Source organism: Macrotis lagotis, chromosome 5 (assembly GCF_037893015.1).
Source record: "Macrotis lagotis isolate mMagLag1 chromosome 5, bilby.v1.9.chrom.fasta, whole genome shotgun sequence".
In the NCBI taxonomy this organism is placed as follows: domain Eukaryota; kingdom Metazoa; phylum Chordata; class Mammalia; order Peramelemorphia; family Peramelidae; genus Macrotis; species Macrotis lagotis.
Genome location: NC_133662.1, coordinates 283044 through 302229, shown reverse-complemented (window position 1 = coordinate 302229; position 19186 = coordinate 283044). Strand labels below are relative to the sequence as shown.

General features: G+C 35.8%; 2 protein-coding genes across 2 annotated transcripts in view; both read right to left on the bottom strand.

Moving 5' to 3' along the window:
• The window catches only part of TMEM217B (transmembrane protein 217B), a 47996-nt gene that overhangs the window by 12714 nt on the left and 16096 nt on the right, over positions 1 to 19186 (bottom strand). The gene's annotated exons all lie outside the window — the stretch shown is intronic.
• Positions 12564 to 15012, bottom strand: LOC141489579 (transmembrane protein 217-like). The gene has a single exon (XM_074190135.1). The coding sequence runs from the start codon at positions 14371 to 14373 to the stop codon at positions 13783 to 13785; it is 591 nt and encodes a 196-aa protein (XP_074046236.1). The 5' UTR covers positions 14374 to 15012; the 3' UTR covers positions 12564 to 13782.

Genomic DNA, 19186 nt, shown 5'->3' with positions numbered 1-19186 from the left:
GTGGCTTCTTCTAAACATTTTAAGTAAAATACAATATTAACTGCAGGGAAATTTTTACATTTATATCTACTCCCTTGATTTCTTTTATTATTGCTATAGCTAGATTTCCTAAAATTATATAAAAATAAGTGATAAAAAGACATCCTTGCTTTATCCTAGTTCTTAGAATGTAAAATATTTAAATTTTTTCCATTACAAAGAATTCCACTTCTTAGTTTCAGATTAAGTAACTTTAACCATGTTAAAAAAATCCTTCAATTCCTGTTTTTTATGTTAAATGAGTGTTGTACTTCATTAAAATATGAGTATTGTATTTCATTTTTCTACAACTATACGATACTTTTGTTTTCACTGTTAATATCTGTTTTTCTAATTATAGTCTTAATATCAGATTATGCATTCTAATATAAATCTAATAGACATTATGAATAACTTTGGATATATTACAGCAATCTATTTCCAATATATCTTACTTTATATTTTTGTACTAATATTTACTGATGATTTTGGTCTATGCTTCTCTTTGCATGGCATCCTTTTCGTTGGGTGTGGGTATTAGAGCCATATTTATATGAGAAGAGAGGCTTCTTTCCCCGTTTGTGAAAAGGTTTATTGTGTAAAATTATTTTCTTATGTTTAATTAAATTTACTTTTGAACTCATTTGGTCCGTGGGATTTTTTTCTATAACAGTTCAGTCATCACCTGCCTGCTCAGTTGTTGTTTCAGAGACTTAGTTGTTTAGATTTGTTTCCTGTTTGATAAATTGATCAACTATTTTATATATTTCATTCATGTCATTTATAGTTTCAAATTTGGTAACACATAACTAAATATCACATACATTAATAAATATTCACCAATTGCATTTTAGATTTTCAGTTTTGCTGACATAACAGCCAATTCTGATTATTTTTAATGTTTGTGTTTATTGTAATTTCCCCTTTTTATTTTTTATTTTGGTAATTTCATTTCTTCTATTTTCCTCTGTATCTTTTTTGATAAATTTGGCTAATGGCATATTGAATTTATTAGTCCTTTAAAAAACAAATTTTTTATTTTATTAATTTCTGGATTTTTTTGTCTTCCATTCTGTAAAATTTTTTCCTTAATTTTCAAAATTAAGAACAAAATCCCTTTTGTTCTTGTTTTGTGTTTGTTAATTTATTTTCTAGCTTTTAAAATTGCACATCCATTTTATTCATGTTTTGTTGACATCCATGTTGGGAACAGAATTTTGCTTTTGAGTTGATAACCTATAAATTTTAGTATATTTGACATTATTGCAATTATCTTTAATTAATTTTAGATTATCTCTCTATCATTTATTGCCTTTCCCACTTGCTACTATAAATTTTTTGTCCTCATTTGGATCTACTTCTTTTGATCAGACATTGGAAATTTAACAACTTTAAATTTTCTCATTTCTTCATCAGAATTTTATAATCTCAAATGGTTAGTGTAGGGTTGTTATAAATTTGAGGGCTTAATTCTAGAACTTCACTATAAAACTCATCTTGTTTTCTTGTCTTTGAACAAATCATCCATCACCAGTCAATTTATAAAAAAAAATTTTCATCTTAAAAATTTATCTTAACTGCATTATTTTATTTCTATTTGCAAAAGAAACTTTATTTAAAAACAAAATAAAAAATCTTTCTATGCATATTATCTTGAACATCTTGAAAATTTTTCTCTAAGCAAAACTTATTTTTAACTGGTAATATTGTCAGAATTATTATTATGACAACAGTTTAAAATTCCCTTTTATATTTCTTGGCATATATATATGTACTGAGGTGTCTAAAAGTTTTTTAGATTTATTTTTCATTCAGCATAATTTCTCCTGTTTTTTCTAAATTTTGTGATATTATTTTCTTTCTCCTTTTTGCTAACTATTTTAGTGTTTTATTGGGTTTTGAAAACAAAAATCAGTTCCTCTTCTACTCTCTTCCCTCTTCCAAATAAACAGAAAGAAGAAATCAAAAATTCTCACAACAAATATTCCTAGCCAAAGTGAAGCAAATTTTCTCCTTGACTATGTCCAAATATGCATGTCTCATTATACATTTTGAGTCTACCACCCCTGAGTCAAGGACTCAGGTTAGTGTTCACATCTCTTCTTTTGTCCTCTGGAATCATGATTTGTTATTGTATTGATCAGGATTCTAAAATCTTCCAAATTTTCTTTTATTATATTGTCACTGTTTTTTTTCCTAGTTCTGTTCAATTCACTTTATATTTGTTCATAAAGGTCTTCCTAATTTTCTCTGAAATTGTCCAGTTCATTATTTATTACATTTCATTACATTCACATATAATAATTTATTTAGGTATTCCTCAATAGATGGATAACTCCTTACTTTCCAATTTTGTTTTGTTATGTTTTGCTACCATGAAAAGAACTACTACAAATATTTTTGTACGCATAGGTCCTTTCCCCCTTTCCTTAATTTCACTAGGGTGCCTTGTATAGGCTTAGTAGTGATACTATTAAATGTGACACTGGATTCATAATTAAAACTTGTTTCCAGAATTATCAGATTAAGTCATAGTACATTTGTTTTCCTGTAATCCCTCCAACATTTGTTGTTCTTTTAGTCATCTTTGACTTTCAAATGCCATGAGATAGAACCTCAGAGATGTTTTAATTTGCATTTCTATAATTATTAATGGTTTGGGGAACTTTTTGATGATAGCTTAGATCTTTCTATGAAACTATCTGTTCATATCTTTTGACTCTACTGAAAATTGGTTATTATTTTTATAATTTTGAAATAATTTCTTTTAAAATTTAGGTATAAAATCTTTATTAGAGAATTTGTTGCAAAGATTCTCCCCTCCTTCCTGGTCTGCTCTAATTTTAACTTTATTGAATTTATTGCATTATTTTTTTTAAAAAACCCAATCCTTAAATTCCATAACATGAAAATTGTCCATCTTTTCTGATCATCTCTATACCTTCTTTGGTCATGAATTCCTAGATATGACCTTTTATATCTAAATCATGTGTACATTTGGAGTGGACCTAGGTATGTAGTATAAGATATTGATTCCATAATGTTCCACAGATCTACTTTTCTCTTTTAAAATAGTTTTGATGATTATTGTACTGAAGAATGGTTTGAAATTTGGTTCTACTAAAACCCATTCTTTTCCTCTATTTTTCATTATTTCCCTTAAAATTTTCCACCTTTCATTCCTCCAAGTAAATTTCATTATAATTTATTCTAGCTCTATAAAACCTTTAGAAGTTTTATCACTATGACACTGAATAAGTAAATTAATGAAGGTACTATTGTCATTTTTATTATATTTACACACCATCTACCTTTAGGCAATTAATTTATAGCCAATTATTTAAATTTTTCTTTATTTTTATAAAGATTATTTTGTGATTGTATTCATTTAGTTCCTAAATGTGGCAGGACTCCTAAAATGACTTCCTAAAGACTCCCAAATGTTTATACATTCTGGAGTTATTTTACATAGAATTTCTCTTTCTAGCCTTTCCTGGAACATTTTATTGATAATATACTAAAATGCTGATGATTTAGGTGGATTTATTTTATGTCCTAAAACTTTGCTGAAACAATTTTAAAATTGTTTCAATTAATTATTTTAGTTGCCTCTTTATGGTTCTCTAGATGATCATATCATCTACAAAAACCTGATAGTTTCTTCCTCTTTGCCTATATTTATATTACTTTGATTTCCTTTTCTGATCTAATTGCTATAGCAAGCATAGCTAACTTCATGTTAAATAGTGGTGATAATGATGGACAACCTTCCTTTATAACTTACCTCATTGAAAAGATATCTGACCTTTCCATTATATATAAAATATTTGTTCATAACTTTTGTTGTTCAGTTGTGACTGACTCTTCATGATCCTATTTGAGGTTTTCATAGCAAAGATAATGGAACGGGATTGCCATCTTCTTCCTTCATTTTCTAAATGAAGAAACTAAGGCAAACAGAATGAAGTGACTTGACCAGGGTAACTTGTTAGTAAGTGTCTGAGACCAGAATTGAAGTCACAAAGAGGCTGACAACTCTATTCATTGTGCCACCTAGCTACCCACTCATGATTTTAGATAGAGACTATTTGCTCTATTTAAGGAAAATTTCATTTATTCCCATGCTTTCCAGGGTTTTTAATAGAAATGGATATCAGACTTCATCAAAAAACCTTTTCAGAATCTGTTGGCAGAATTATCAGTCGGTCAGTAAGTATTCATTAGGCACCTATTATATAGCAAACACTATGCTAAGAGCTGTGCATACAGAAAGAGGCAAAAGAACTCATAATCTAATGGAGGACACAAATAAATATGTACAAACTATATATAGGATAAATAAGAAATAATTAACAGAGGATTCATAATCTAATGGAGAACACAAATATGTACAGACAAGCTATATATAGGATAAATAAGAAATAATTAACAAAGGAAAGGCACTGGAATTAAAAGAGGTTGAGAAAGGCTTTATACAGAAGATAGAATTTTAACTGGGCCTTTAATTTTTTTTTTTAAATTTTATTTAAGGGGGCAGCTAGGTGGCGCAGTGGATAAAGCACCGGCCCTAGAGTCAGGAGTACCTGGGTTCAGATCCAGTCTCAGACACTTAATAATGACCTAGCTGTGTGATCTTGGGCAAGCCACTTAACCCCATTTGCCTTGCAAAAAAACCTAAAAAAAAATAAAAAAAATTTATTTAAGGCAATGGGGTTAAGTGACTTGCCCAAGATCACACAGCTAGGCAATTGTTAAGTGTCTGAGATCGGATCTGAACTCAGGGACTCCTGACTCCAGGGCCGGTGCTCTATGCACTGCATTACCTAGCTGCCCCAAATATAAACCAACTACATAATAACCTTTTTTTAAAATTTAAGGCAATGGGGTTAAGTGACTAGCCCAAGGTCACACAGCTAAGGTAGTTATTAAGTGTCTGAGGCTGGATTTGAACTCAGGTACTTCTGACCCCAGGGCCAGTGCTCTATCCACTACGCCACCTAGCTGCCCCTTAACTGGGACATGAAGGAAGCCAGAAGACAGAGATGAGGAGGAAGATCATTTCAGGCAATACCTGGAGCTAAGAGATGGAGTGTTTTGTTACTGTAATAGCCAGGAGGCCAGTGTCATTGAATTGAAGAGTATGTAAAATAGTGAGCATTTACATAGAGTAATATTTGTTTCAAAAAGTATAATAAAAAATATAGAAACTTACTCTCTATAACACATAGGAGGCATAATCTCCCTCTCATTCCCTCAGTAGAGGAAGAGTTTTAAGTTTAGTTCCTAAACTTTAGTTTTTAAATCTTTTATTTTTTTAATTTAAGGCCATGGGGTTAAGTGACTTGCCCAAGGTCACACAGCTATGCAATTATTATGTGTCTGAAGCTGGATTTAAATTCAGATCCTCCTGACTCCCGGCCGGTGCTCTATCCACTGTACCACCTAGCTGACCCCCTAAACTTTAGTTTTTAAACTGTTTCAAGGGGCAGCTAGGTGTCGCAGTAGATAGAGCACCGGCCCTGGAGTCAGGAGTCCCTGAGTCCAGATCCGGCCTCAGACACTTAATAATTACCTAGCTGTGTGGCCTTGGTCAAGTCATTTAATCCATTGCCTTGCAAAAAAAAAAAAACTAAACTGTTTCAAGTCCAAAACTCCTATGGCTCCAGGGTTACCATGGGATCACTGCTGGTGCCTGAAACTCAGAGGAAAAAAAACAACATAAAACGGTAAAAGAGAAGGAACAAGGGAAGGAATTTTCCCTCCCTTCTCACCAGATCTGAAAAGACCAAAATAAGAAAGATGGAAAAGAAAATGATCAACTTCATCTCAGCAGTTTTAAGGAGAAAAGATGCCAATAAAAGAAGATTAATCCCTGCCATGTTTTAGGGGATTTAGTGGGCCCCACATTAAGCAAATTGGGACATGTTCAAAAGCATGTAGAGAAGCAGTAGAGCATAAGAAGACTGGAGTAGGGACTAGGTCATTAAGGGCTTTGACAGAGTCTTTAATTTTTAATGTTCTCTAATCTTCCAGGGGTCCCTGAATTAGATAAAATCAGTTTATGTCCAAATCCAAAAGAAGATCAATGCCAAGGAATGTTCATTCAAATTACCAACAATTGTGCTCATTTCACATACCAGAAAAGTTATACTTAAGATTCTTCCCAGTTTGCCTTTTCAGAACCTATTGGCATGTTTCATTCAGTATAAAGTCAAGAAATAGGCTGGAAGGGGCAGCTAGATGGCACAGTGGATAGAGCACCAGCCCTAAAGTCAGGAGGATCTGAGTTCAAATCTGTCCTCAGACACTTAATTGCCTAGCTGTGTGACCTTGGACAAGTCACTTAACCCCACTGCCTTAAATAAATTTAAAAAAAAGAAACCTAGGCTGGAAAATGAACAAATAACAACAGCAACAAAAAGAACCTGACCACAGAAAATTACTATAGTAATAGGGAAGATCAAAACATAAACTCAGAAGAAGACAGCAGAGATAAAACAGTTACAGCTAAAGCCTTAAAGAAAAATGGGAATTGGTCTCAGACTCCACACACTTGCCCCCAAAAGAATTCCTGAAAAGACTCTAAAAGGATTTTTAAAAGTCAAATCAGAGGAAATGAGGAAAAATAAATGAGAGTGATGCAAGAAAATCATGGGGAAAAAAGAGTCATCAACTTGGGTAAAAGAGACCTAAAAAAATACTAAAGAAAAAAGATACTTTAAAAAAGATTAGATCAAATGATAAAAAATATACAAAAATTCACTGAGGAAAAGCATTCTTTAAAAGGTAGAACTGGCCAAATGGAAAAAGAACATAAAAGGCTTACTGAAGAGAAGAATTCATTAAAAAAAAAAACAGAATTGGCCAAATGGGAAGAGATATATACAAGGATTTTGGTGGAAAGAATTTTCTTTTCTTGGTCTTCGCTGGTTGAAGCACCACAGCAATAGTTGCCAGGTGAGGTCTCCAGGGTGGGTGCTTTTTGAGATGATAGCAACAGAGCTTGGAATGGAAACAGGACCAGTGGTTGGGGGCCAGGTGTGTGTGGGGGGAATTGCTGACAGTCTTAGGAGTCAGGCTTTTTCTGTCTTTAGATGGCAGCTAGATGGCAGTTGGTATTGGTACTGTATTTCCCATGTATAAGATGTACCTTAATTTGGGGGCCAGAACTTTGAAATCAGAACTTCTTTTTCATCAGCAATTCTTCTGGCCTCCTGCTGAACCATCTTTGTGGACACAGAAATTCCAATGGCCTTTTGCTCTTCAATTCCCTCTCTACATCAGACTATTTGACTGTCTCACCTCTCATGGTCTTCTGCTGTGGCGTTTTCAGTAGGGTTTCTTCTTCCTGAAGGCAATCTTGGCTTATTTTCTTAGGTGGAGGAGGACCACACTGACATTCAGCAGCATGGTTTCCATTCACTTTTGCAAACTGGATCCCTTTGAACTTGAATTCAGCACTGTACGAAAATCTTTTCTGAGCCATTTCTGAGCAGAAAGTGGCAAAACATAACAATAAACCAGTAACAAATGCGAAACAATGAGTGCAAAGACAAGTCTGAAAAAGCAGGAAATGCAAGTAAAAAAAATCTACTACCACTGTATAAGATGCTACCAGTTTTTAGACCTCAAATTTTTTGAAAAATATATATGGGGAAATATGGTAACAAAGAGGAAGGTAAATACCTGTTTTTAAAAGTTTTCTTTTTGTGAGACAATGGGGTTAATTGACTTGCCCAAGGCCACACAGCTAGGTAATTATTAGATTAAATTAAATATAAATATAAATTAAATATAAAATCTGAGGCTAGATTTGAACTCAGGTACTCCTGACTCCAGGGTCAGTGCTCTATCCTTTGTGCCACCTAGCCACCCTGGTAAATACCTTTTCCATAATGACTACTCCTCTGAAAGTGACTGGGAGAGACCTTAGGCCAGTCATCTGAGGAACACTGCTATTATCAACGCTCTTGAATTCAGGCGCCTGGGCTATCTCCTATCTGATTTTGGTGTGCCGATATATTAATCAAATAGGAATCACATAAACACTTATGATATTCTAAGTTAATATTTGTCCCCCAGGTTTCCTTTAGTGGCCTCTATTTCTATTTGAGTTTACTATCACTGATATAGGAAATTTGGACTAAGATATTATCATTCTTTTGTCCATCTTTACTTCCATTTCTTCTCTACCCATTCACTTCTCAAATACTTGCAAATATGAGTCCTGACACCAAAGGTTATTTATCATCTCTAATCTGCAAAATATGATCACCTTTTCTCAGTTCTCATCTTCCTTTATGGTGGGAAGGAGTAGTTTGACAACATTGACCAATCTTTCTTTCTGGACATTCTCTCTTCATTCAATTCCATTATATCATTGTCAGTTATTTTTCCTTCACTCTGTCTGGCAGGTTTTTTTTTATCTTCCTCTATTGGATTATCATTTGTATTATGCCCACTAAATGTGAGGCAGAATTGAAAATTTGAAATAATCATCCCCCCCTCTTTCCTCTTAAACTCTGCCCCCAAACCTTTCTCTTTTTATTGAAGACATTTTTTTTTTCAGTCAGCTAGGTTGTATTCCCACCCCAGGGACACAATGTAAGCTGTTTGGGTGCAAGAAGAGTTTCTGTCCCCACTCTCAATTGCAATCTCAAACCTGGCACATAGTAGAAGCATTTAAAAAATCCCAAAATATTTGTTGAATCAAATTTGTTTTTTTTTAAATTTCTAAATATTCTTCAGTAAGCTTTTATTTTGTTGTTTTGAGAAAGTTCTAGCATTGTTGCAAGTGCTATGCTCTTGGTGTTCATTTCATTTGTTTTTATTGTCAGATATGATTGATGTAGAAGATGAGTTTTTCTGACTTCAGGCCTGGCACTCCATTCACTTTGTCACCTGGCTGCTCCAGGTTATACAAGTGCAGTCATGCAAAATATATTCTGAACTAGTCATGTGGTGAAGAAAAAAGTTTGAAAAATGAAAGTTTCACAAACTGTGGTATATAATTGTGATGGAATACTATTTTTTTAGGGTTTTTTTTTTGCAAGACAAATGGGGTTAAGTGGCTTGCCCAAGGCCACATAGCTAGGTAATTATTAAGTGTCTGAGACCGGATTTGAACCCAGGTACTCCTGACTCCAAGGCCAGTGCTTTATCCACTACGCCACCTAGCCGCCTGTGATGGAATACTATTGTATAAGAAATGAAGAGCAGTATATTTTCAGAAAAAAATAAAAAGACTTACATGAACTGATGTATAGTGACTAGAATAGAATGTCTTTCACAGTATTAGGAATATTGTTTGATAAAGAATTGTGGATCACTTAGACATTCTACAGCAATACAATGATCTAAGACAATCCCAAAGGACTAATAAGGAGGCATACTACCCTCCTCCATAGAGAAGGATATCACAATCATATACCACAACTTAGTCATTCCCCAATTGATAGGCATCCCCTCCATATACAATTAAAAAGAGCTGCCATAAATATTTTTGTATAAACCTAGTAGTGGTATTACAGGAACAAAGGGTATGCACAGTTTTATAGCCTTTTGGGCATAGTTCCAAATTGTCCTCCAGAATGGTTGGATCAGTTCACTACTCTACCAACAATGCACTGATGTTCTAAAATTCTCTTCAACATTTATCATTTTTTTAACATGGTTAGCTAATCTGACAGGTATGAGTTGGTACCTCAGAGTTGTTTTAATTTTCATTTCTCTAATCAATAGTAATTTATTTTTTATATGACTATAGACAGCTTTGATTCTTTGTCTAATGAACTTCCTGTTCATATCTTTTGATCAATTGTCAATTGGGAAATGGCTTTTATTTTGAAAAATTTAACTTAATCCTCTATATATTTGAGAAATGAAGACTTTATCAGAGAAATGTACCATAAAGCATATTTTCCAAATTTTCTGCTCTGTTTCTAACTTGGCTACATTTGTTTTGTTTTTATAAAGCATTTTTAACTTAAGGTAATCAAAATTATCTATTTTATACAAGAATCAATTTGGTGAAGTAAGCAATAAATCACTTTAACTCTCCATATTCATCTCTAAATAACCATAAAATAGTAAAATAAATCAAATCCTGAACAACAGAACCAGGAAAAAGATGGGGTGAAATAATCTTTTAGCCTAAGAAACCAGAAGTTTGGAAAGAAAGATCTTTCTCATTTACATAAAAGTACCCAGTTCAGGAGTTTTTCAACAAGCCAGCAGCAAATCCCCCCTCAGTACTTGAAAAGGGGGTATGGCATATAAATTGACTACAATTTGATGTGATTTATAACTTTTGAGAAGGTTATTTCTAATGAGACAGAAGAGGGGAGGGTACTTAGTGACTAGGAAGCAATGCTGCTTATCATTCAGTGAAGTAATCAATCAATCTTTGAGAACAGTACTTCTATTAAGATAAGTAAAAGGAGTATATTTTGACAAAAGGGTTGCAAGTACAAGACAGGGTTAAAACAATAAAAACATAAAAAAGGAGGACTTTACTAGGAGAAGGCAAGACAATAGTGGATAAATAACACTAGGTTAAAAGGCACAAAGACCTATTATAGTAGAGTGAAAGAAGGGAGGGTGTGAACATTGAGTAAATTCTACTCAAGAGCACATATTCTCAATTGGTTTTAAAAATCTGTCCTACCCTACAAGGAAGTGGGGGGGGGGAGGGAAAGAAAGGGGAGGATACCATCAGCTCTGTTTTTGGGATGGATAGCATTTCTTATCATAAGTCCAACAGAGAAACTGCTTCAATATCCCCCCCCCACACACACACACAGTTAGCATCCAAATTCTTACAGGAGAAGCTGAATGAATTATAAAGAGACACAGACAGCAAAACCATAATAGTAGGGGACTCAACCTTGCAGAACCAAGAGAACGTTGTACACTTTAACAACAACATTGTGAGTTGATCAGCTATGAGGGATATAGCTGCTCTCAGCAGTTCAGAGATCTAAGACAACCCTGGGAGACCTGTTATAGACAACACCATTCACATCCAGAAGGAAACAAAAAACAAACAAAAAACCCTTGCAGAATCTGAATGGATACTGTGTTCGCTTCTTAAAAAAAACTTTTATTATGTTTTTCCTTCTATCCTATGGTTTCCATTCTTTTCCCTCAGTCCTAATTCCTCATACACAAAATGACTAAGATGTAAACATGTTAAACATAAATTTGCATGTACAACTTTTACCAGACTATTCACCACTGAGGGGAGGAGTGTGGGAAAGGAGGGTAATAGAAAAATGTGTAACTTATAAATATGCAAGTATATGAATATTGAAAAACTTTCATAACATGTAATTGGAAAAATAAAAAAATACAAAACAAGTGCCCCCTCAACAAACCAGTAAGACAGCCTGATCTTCAAGGCAGTAGAGCAGATAAATACCAACACCAGGACTCCCATGTGCCTCAGCACAGCCAGGGGAATGGGCAGACTTCTGTTCCAAGAACCATCATATGCTTCAGCATAGCCCTAGACAAACAGCTGTCAGTTCTGGCCCCCACAAAATGTTTCAGGCAAAAATAGAAATACCCCAACAGCCTCAGCACATGCCAGACACTAGCACTAGGACCCTGGCTTAGTACCAGGTAAGCTGTGAGACCCCTATGACCTCCAGCAGTGCCAGTACCCCTATTTCTATCTCCTCAGTGTACTACCAGGGTGGGCTTCAGGGTAACACCAGTGAAGCACCAGATAAACAGCTAGAGCCTGCAGTACCTGGCACAAGAAGCCTAGTACAAATGCCCCTTCCACCCCAGGAGTAAAGCTCAAATTTTTAAAGAAAAGGAAGAGGCAAAAAGATGAACAAACAACAACAATAAAAGGAATCTAACCATAGAAAGATATTATGATGACAGGAAAGATCAAGACACAAGCTTGGAAGGAGATAACAATGTCAAAATATCTAGGGACAAAATCCTGAAGAAAAAATGGGAAGTAGTCTCAATCCCAGAAAGAATTCATGAATAGCTAAAAAAGGAGTTTAATAATCATATGAGAGAGATAGAAGAAAAATTGGGAAAAGAAATAAGATTGATGCAAGAGAATTATGAAAAAAGTCAACAGTTTGGAAAAAACAATTGCTTAAGAAGCAGAACTAGCCAAATGGAAAAGGAGATACAAAAATCCACTGAAGAAAACAACTCCTTAAAAACTACTGTTGGCCAAATGGAAAAGGAAGTATAAAAGCTAACTCAGGAAAATAACACTTTAAAAGTTAGAATTGAACAAGGGGAAGCTGATGACACTATGAGACACCAAGAATCAAACATTCAAAAGAATGAAAAAATGAAAGAAAATGGAAAATGACTCACTGGAAAAACAACCAACCTGGAAAATTGATTCAGGAGAGACAATGTCAAGAAGTGCCTGACTGGGGCGGCTAGGTGGCATAGTGGATAAAGCACCGGCCTTGGAGTCAGGAGTACCTGGGTTCAAATCCGATCTCAGACACTTAATAATTACCTAGCTGTGTGGCCTTGGGCATGCCACTTAACCCCATTTGCCTTGCAAAAATCTAAAAAAAAAATGCCTGATTGCTAAAGTTAGAAAGAGAACTTGGACAGCATCTTTCAAAAAATCATCAGGGAAGAAAACTGGCTTGATATCCTGGAATCAGCAGGCAGTACTCACCTCAGGAAAAAGATCTCCAAATAAAAATTCCAAGGAACATTGCAACCAAATTACAGAACTATTAGATCAAGACCCAAATATTGTAAGTGTCCAGAGAGATACAATTCAAACATTGGGGAGCCATAATCAGGATTACACAAAAGGATCAGAGGTCATGAAACATGATATTCTGGAAGGCAAAGGAGCTAGAAACACAACCAAGAATCACCTGCCCAGCAAAATTAAATATAATACTTCAAGAGAAAAAAAGGTCATTCAATAAAATAGGATTTTAAGCTTTTGTATATATGTAGAAGAACAAAATTAAATGAAAAATTTGATCTCTAATACCAAGACCCAAAGAAAAGTCAAAAAGGGAAAAAGGGGGAAAGAAAATATAAAGGATCCAATGGAGTTGAACTGGTTTGTGCCTACATGGGAAGGTGATACTTATAATTGCTCTCTTTCTGATGACTTTTTTTGAGATAGATAATAGAGAGCTAAGATTCCTTGTGACATCTCACTCTTTTCTCATCCCATGACTCTATCCTCATCAATCCATTCAACAAATAATCCCTAATTGTTGGTGAATTAAACTAGTTCCCTCATATCAATAATAGTGTCCATTTCTGAGTTCCTTTCTGTAACTTCTAGTGGATTGAAACATAGATACAAATATTTGATTCTGCCCCTGTTAGTTGGAGACTAAAATAAAACCAATGAGAAGGACAGTCCTTCTTAGATGGTTTTGCTGGTTGAATGTGGACCTAAGAAAATATAAATGCAACTACCTTGTATCTTGTCTTTTTTCATTTTTTTAATCACCTCATTTCTTTAAATAGGTGTCAATAGGAAATAATTATTAACCTAACAGTGACATTCCAAATATGAACTTTTTTTTATGATTTCCTTCCTTTACCCACCTAATGATTCTCTTCCATACACAATCCCCCACCCCAAATTAAGTGACTCTAGTTGCAATCTCAGAACCATTGGAGAAACTGAAGATTCCAGAAAATTTAAGATTCAAATTCAAATTCAAGAAAGTTGAAAGAGAGTGAGCATTAGACCTAAGAGCCTTGAATCCAGGAATCTTGCCTCCTGGGAAAAGGATCAGTTTATTTTCTATGAATCTGAGGCGGATAACTGCTTTGACAAATGTGGGTACTGTGGTCTCTCTCGCTTTGGGTCCACATTGGTAAAGAGAGAGAGAGATTGTAAGAAGTGATAACACTTTGCATCTGTTTTTTGTACATTATGTGAGCATACTTGGTCACAAAACAAATACAGAACCCATGTATGGAGATGCGGGAGATCAGGCCAAACCAGCGTAAAAACTTCACTTCCTTAGGGCTTTTGTTCTCAGGATTGTTGGTCAGCGTCTGCAGCAAGGTGTTGACAGCTTCATAGAAGATAATCCAGATGACATAGAGTACCATGCCTTGGTAGATCTTGGCAAATATAGAGTACAAGAGTAAACAGCTGATGAGGATGGTGATTATGGACAAGAAGAGTGTGATCTTAAAGCTCCAACAGATGATATGATATTGAATCAAGAAAGTCTTATCTTGATTTTGTCTGGTACAGTTGGGATCTCCCAAGTACTTATTTTCAAATACAAAGAACATGTTGGTAACAACGATGGTGAAGACACCAGAGAGGAAAGTGCTCAGAGGTATATTTATGCCAAGCCAATGTTGGTTTCCCATTTTAAAGCCTCCTACAAAAGATAGTAGAGTCTTGTGCTAAAGATTTCTCATTTCTCAAACCCAAACTTGAGGCGGGCTGCCAATTGTTTTCTTTCATTTTCTACAACATATCAAATCCTTCTCTTCTAGGTATCTCTAAACCTGTCCTTGTTACTGTCCAACCATGTGTTGGCAGTTGGGGATGGTTGAGAATAGAATCCAGAACTTTCTTCTGCATCCCTCCTTTCTTTCCTTCTTCCTGATTCTCACTTTTCAGTTTTTTTCTCTTTTTATTCTCCAATAAAATGTAATTTTCTTAAGCAATATAAACAAATGCATTTGCACTCCCAAACCTAGCACAGTACCTGGTCCATAGTGAGCTGAATTTAATTGATAATAGATTTAATAGATTTAGAATTGGAAGGAACTTCTGAGGTCATCTCTCTCAATTTTTTTTTTTTTAGCCAAGGAAACTAAAGCCTAAGGAAATAAAGTGAATTGAATTGTATCTTTTTGTGGTTCTCTACATATATCTTTCTCTCTGTCTATTAAGCTTTCTCCTCCACCACTCTAATGTGAGTTCTCCTGCCTCTGAACTTCTCTAGTAATGTTTGAATAATCCATTTGATGTTAATTGTCTTCTACTCTCCTTTTGAACATTATTTAAATATTTTCTTGTTGCTTAATTTTTTACATGTTTATATCCTGTCTCCCCACCTAGATTAGAAACTTCTTGAGATGAGAGACCCTTTCACTGTTGGACGGTAGAAAAAGTACTGGAATTTGAACCAGGTAGTCCTGGTTTCTATCTTGCCTCTTGTCTTTTGTGCAGTTTCCACATCTGTCAAATGGATGATGCTCTTGAGCTTTCTCAGGCACCAGTGGAGTGAAACAAGGATGTGTCTGTCCTTGCTTCCATACAATTGATCATGATATTTTCAGCCATGTTATCAAATGCCTTCACTAATGATGAATGTGGCCTCAAGATCAGCTACTGCACTGATGATAAAGTCTTCAACTTGAAAAGGCTACATGCCAAGACCAAAGTGGAGGGAGTTTAGCATGATCTTCTGTTTGCAGATGACTATGCACTCACTGCAGCCTCTGAAGCTGAGATGCAACACAGTATGGATCGATTCTCTGCTGCTTGTGCTAATTTGGGTTTAACAATTAACACCAAGAATACACAGGTGCTTCATCAGCAAGCACATCACCATCCATATGTGGAGCTATCAATTACAGAAAATGGAGAAGTTTTGAATACCATGGACAAGATCACTTCCCTTGGTGTCCTTTCCAAGGAGATACCCATTGAAAATGAACTAGCTCAGTATTTGGGAGGCTCCGACAAGAAGAGTTGGAAAGAAGAGGTATTAGACTGACTACCAAATTGAAGGTCAACAGAGCCATTGTGCTGACCTCAATGCTATATGCCTGTGAAACCTGGATAGTCTACCAGAGCAATGTTAGGAAACTGAATCACTTCCATTTAAATTCTCTTAGGAAGACTCTGAAGATCACCAGCTAGAAGAAGATACCAGACACTGAGGTCTTTTCTCAAGCTAAACTGCCTAGTCTTCCAACATTACTGCAGAGTGCAACTTCAATGGGCTGGACACGATGTCAGAATGCCAAAAAGACTATTCTATGGAGAACTCACACAGGACAAGTGCTCATTCACAAGGGCATCAGAAGAAGTGATACTGAGACACCCTGAAGGTCTCATTGAAGAACTCTGGAATTAGTTGTACAGCATGGGAGACACTGTCACAGAACCACCCAGCATGGGTGCTGCACTCTATGAGGAAGGCAGAATTGAAGCAGCTCCAAGGAAACTTTAGAGTAAGCATCCCAGGTGTTCATATGATCGATGTCCAACCTATGGTAGAGCATTCTGAGATCATATTGGTCTGATCAGCCACAGTCCGACATACTGTAATTTGTCTCAAACACAGTGAGGTCATTATGGTCTTCTTCCATAATAAAAGACAAGAACCAATAATACCTATCATTTCTGGCAGGGGAACAACCACCTTCCAGCTGCAAGAAAAGACTGGTGGGTAAGAAAAGCTGCCTCAGATCTTCTGTTTGCAGATGACTATGCACTCACTGCAGCCTCTGAAGCTAAGATGCAACACAGTATGGATCGATTCTCTGCTGCTTGTGCTAATTTTAGTTTAACAATTAACACCAAGAATACACAGGTGCTCCACCAACCAGCACCACACCATGCACATGTGGAGCCATCTATTAAAGCAAATGGAGAAGTTTTGAATACCATGGACAAGATCACTTTCCTTGGTGTCCTTTCCAAGGAGATACCCATTGAAAATGAACTAGTGGGCGGCTAGGTGGTGCAGTGGATAGAGTGGCGTTGGAGTCAGGAGTAGCTGAGTTCAAATTTGAACTCAGACACTTAATAATTACCAAGTTGTGTGGCCTTGGGCAAGCCACTTAACCCCATTTGCCTTGCAAAAACCTAAAAAAAAAATTAACTAGGTCTGTATTTGGGAGGCTCCTCCAAGATGTGTCTTGAGGCAGTTCTACCAGATATCCCAGCAAGAAGCAGCCCACATCTGCATCTGGGGGATCAGGAGGAAGAGAGGGACCTCAGCTTAGTTTTTCTGTCCCTGACTTTTCACTGGGAGGAAGGATAACTCCCATCCCCATCTCCCTGAAACCAGCCAGTAAGAGGCTGTCCACTCCCTGTCCTGTTCAAATCATTTCACCTCTGGCAAAGGTCCCTGACAGCAATTGCTCTTTTGAATATGGCCTACATCAATTGACCTATCTCTTACTCTTCATAGCTTAGTATACAGTAGCCACTCAGTGCTTGAAGACTGATTGCCCTTGTTTTATGCTTCAGCTTGATTTTCCTCTCTTGACTTTATCCAAGAAAACTGCTTATGGAAATTGTGTATGACCTACATGCTGCCCTTTAGAGTCTTTGCTCTTGCCTCTTTATCCCTCCTAGAAAAGTGTCAAAACCTCTTCCTTCCATGCCCTCTTCTTTAGCAGGGGTTCCCTCCTTTCTCCTTGCCCTTCCCTCTGCAAGCCCTGCCTCAAACAAGCCTTCACAACAACCTCTCTATGTTTTGTTTTGTGTTCTAAGGAGTTAGAAGAGAGCACCTACCTCACAGGGTTGTTGTGGGGATCTAAGATTTGCAAGCCTTCAGTGGAAGCCTCCAGTGCTGCTAATCCGGAGCTGTCTCAACCAGATTACGTGCAGCTGACTGTTCATTTCTCTAACTCACAGTCAGAGAAGTAACCTGTTTGACCCCCTGCTTATTTCACACATTAAATCGTCTTCGTTCCTTGTTGGGAGGTGGTAAATTAAGTGTTGGCAGCTTTCTTAAAAGTTGTCGGTAATTTGTGTGTTTGGGAAAGCCCAACCTTTTTGTTAGGAACTAGACCTGGTCCAGGTGAATGGCTTCATAATTTTCTGAAGATGCAATTCTGCTAATAAAGGGCTTCTACAAAAAAAAAAAATCTCTGCAGTAAAATAAAGGTTTCATCTCAAATATATAGAAAGAAACAATTTTAGGGCAGCCATAGAGCACCACACCTGGAGTCAGGAGAGACTGAATTCAAATGTGCCCTCAATCACTTGATAGTTGCTTAGCTGTATGACCTTGGGCAAGTAACTTAATCCCCATTGCCTTGCAAAAATTAAAAAAAAAGAAACAATTTAAATTTATTAAAAAAACAAGTTAATCCATCAAAGGAGATACCCAGGTAGTTTGCAAAAGAAAAATATCTATAATAATATTTAAAAAATGCTCTAAATCACTCCTAATTACATAAATGCTAATTAATTGACAAAGATAACAAGAAAAGGAAAATGACAAAGGGATAGTAGCAAACAGGTACACAAGTGTATTTAGGATTGTTGTTAGAAAATTTCCAATCATTCTGGAAAGCAATTTGGATCTTTGCCCAAAATATCAGTAAGCTTACAATTCTTAACTTGGGGTCTATGAACTTGTTTCTTTTGATTAAATATACCTGCATATTTTTTGCCAATGGACTGTGGTAGTGCAATGGGGGGGAGGGACAGAGAAAGAAAGAAAGAGAGGAGAGTAGAAGGGGAGGGAGGGAAGAAGGATGGAAGGAAGAAAAGAAGGAAGATTGAAAGAAAGAAAAGGAGGTAGGGAGAAAGAAAAAAGAAGGTTCTTGAAGTATTTTTTTTTTTTTTTACAATTCAGAGAGGTAAACAAATGGAAAGATTTAAAGAACGACAAACAAGCAGGACAGCTCTGAAAACCAAAGGTTAATTTTATTATATACTTTAAAAGAAAAACAAGTTGTTCCTAATAGAGATCTGCAGTTTCATAAACAATTATCTTTTTTTTTTTTTAGGGTTTTTTTTTGCAAGGCAAATGGGGTTAAGTGGCTTGCCCAAGGCCACACAGCCAGGTAATTATTAAGTGTCTGAGACCGGATTTGAACCCAGGTACTCCTGACTCCAAGCTTTATGCACTACACCACCTAGCCACCCCCAACAATTATCTTTTAATGTATTCAACCGTGTATATGAAAAAATTCATTCTGTTTTGATATTTATCTAGTTCAGAATGAACATTAAAATTTAAGGCAAAACAAAAAGACTTTCACAGTCTCAATTCTGGTTCCCAGCTTTCTGTAAATAAATGTAAGTTGTCTTCAGTCACTCAACCTTAAAGTTTTTAGGGACACATGTATATTTGTATAGTTGTAATCAGTTAAATCTTTGTGTGCTTTTAAAAGTACATTTTTGAAGTGAGTTTTCTTTCTTAGATATTGTTGTTTTTGTCTTTTGTCTTCAAAAAAGATCATGACATCAGGAAGGTGATGC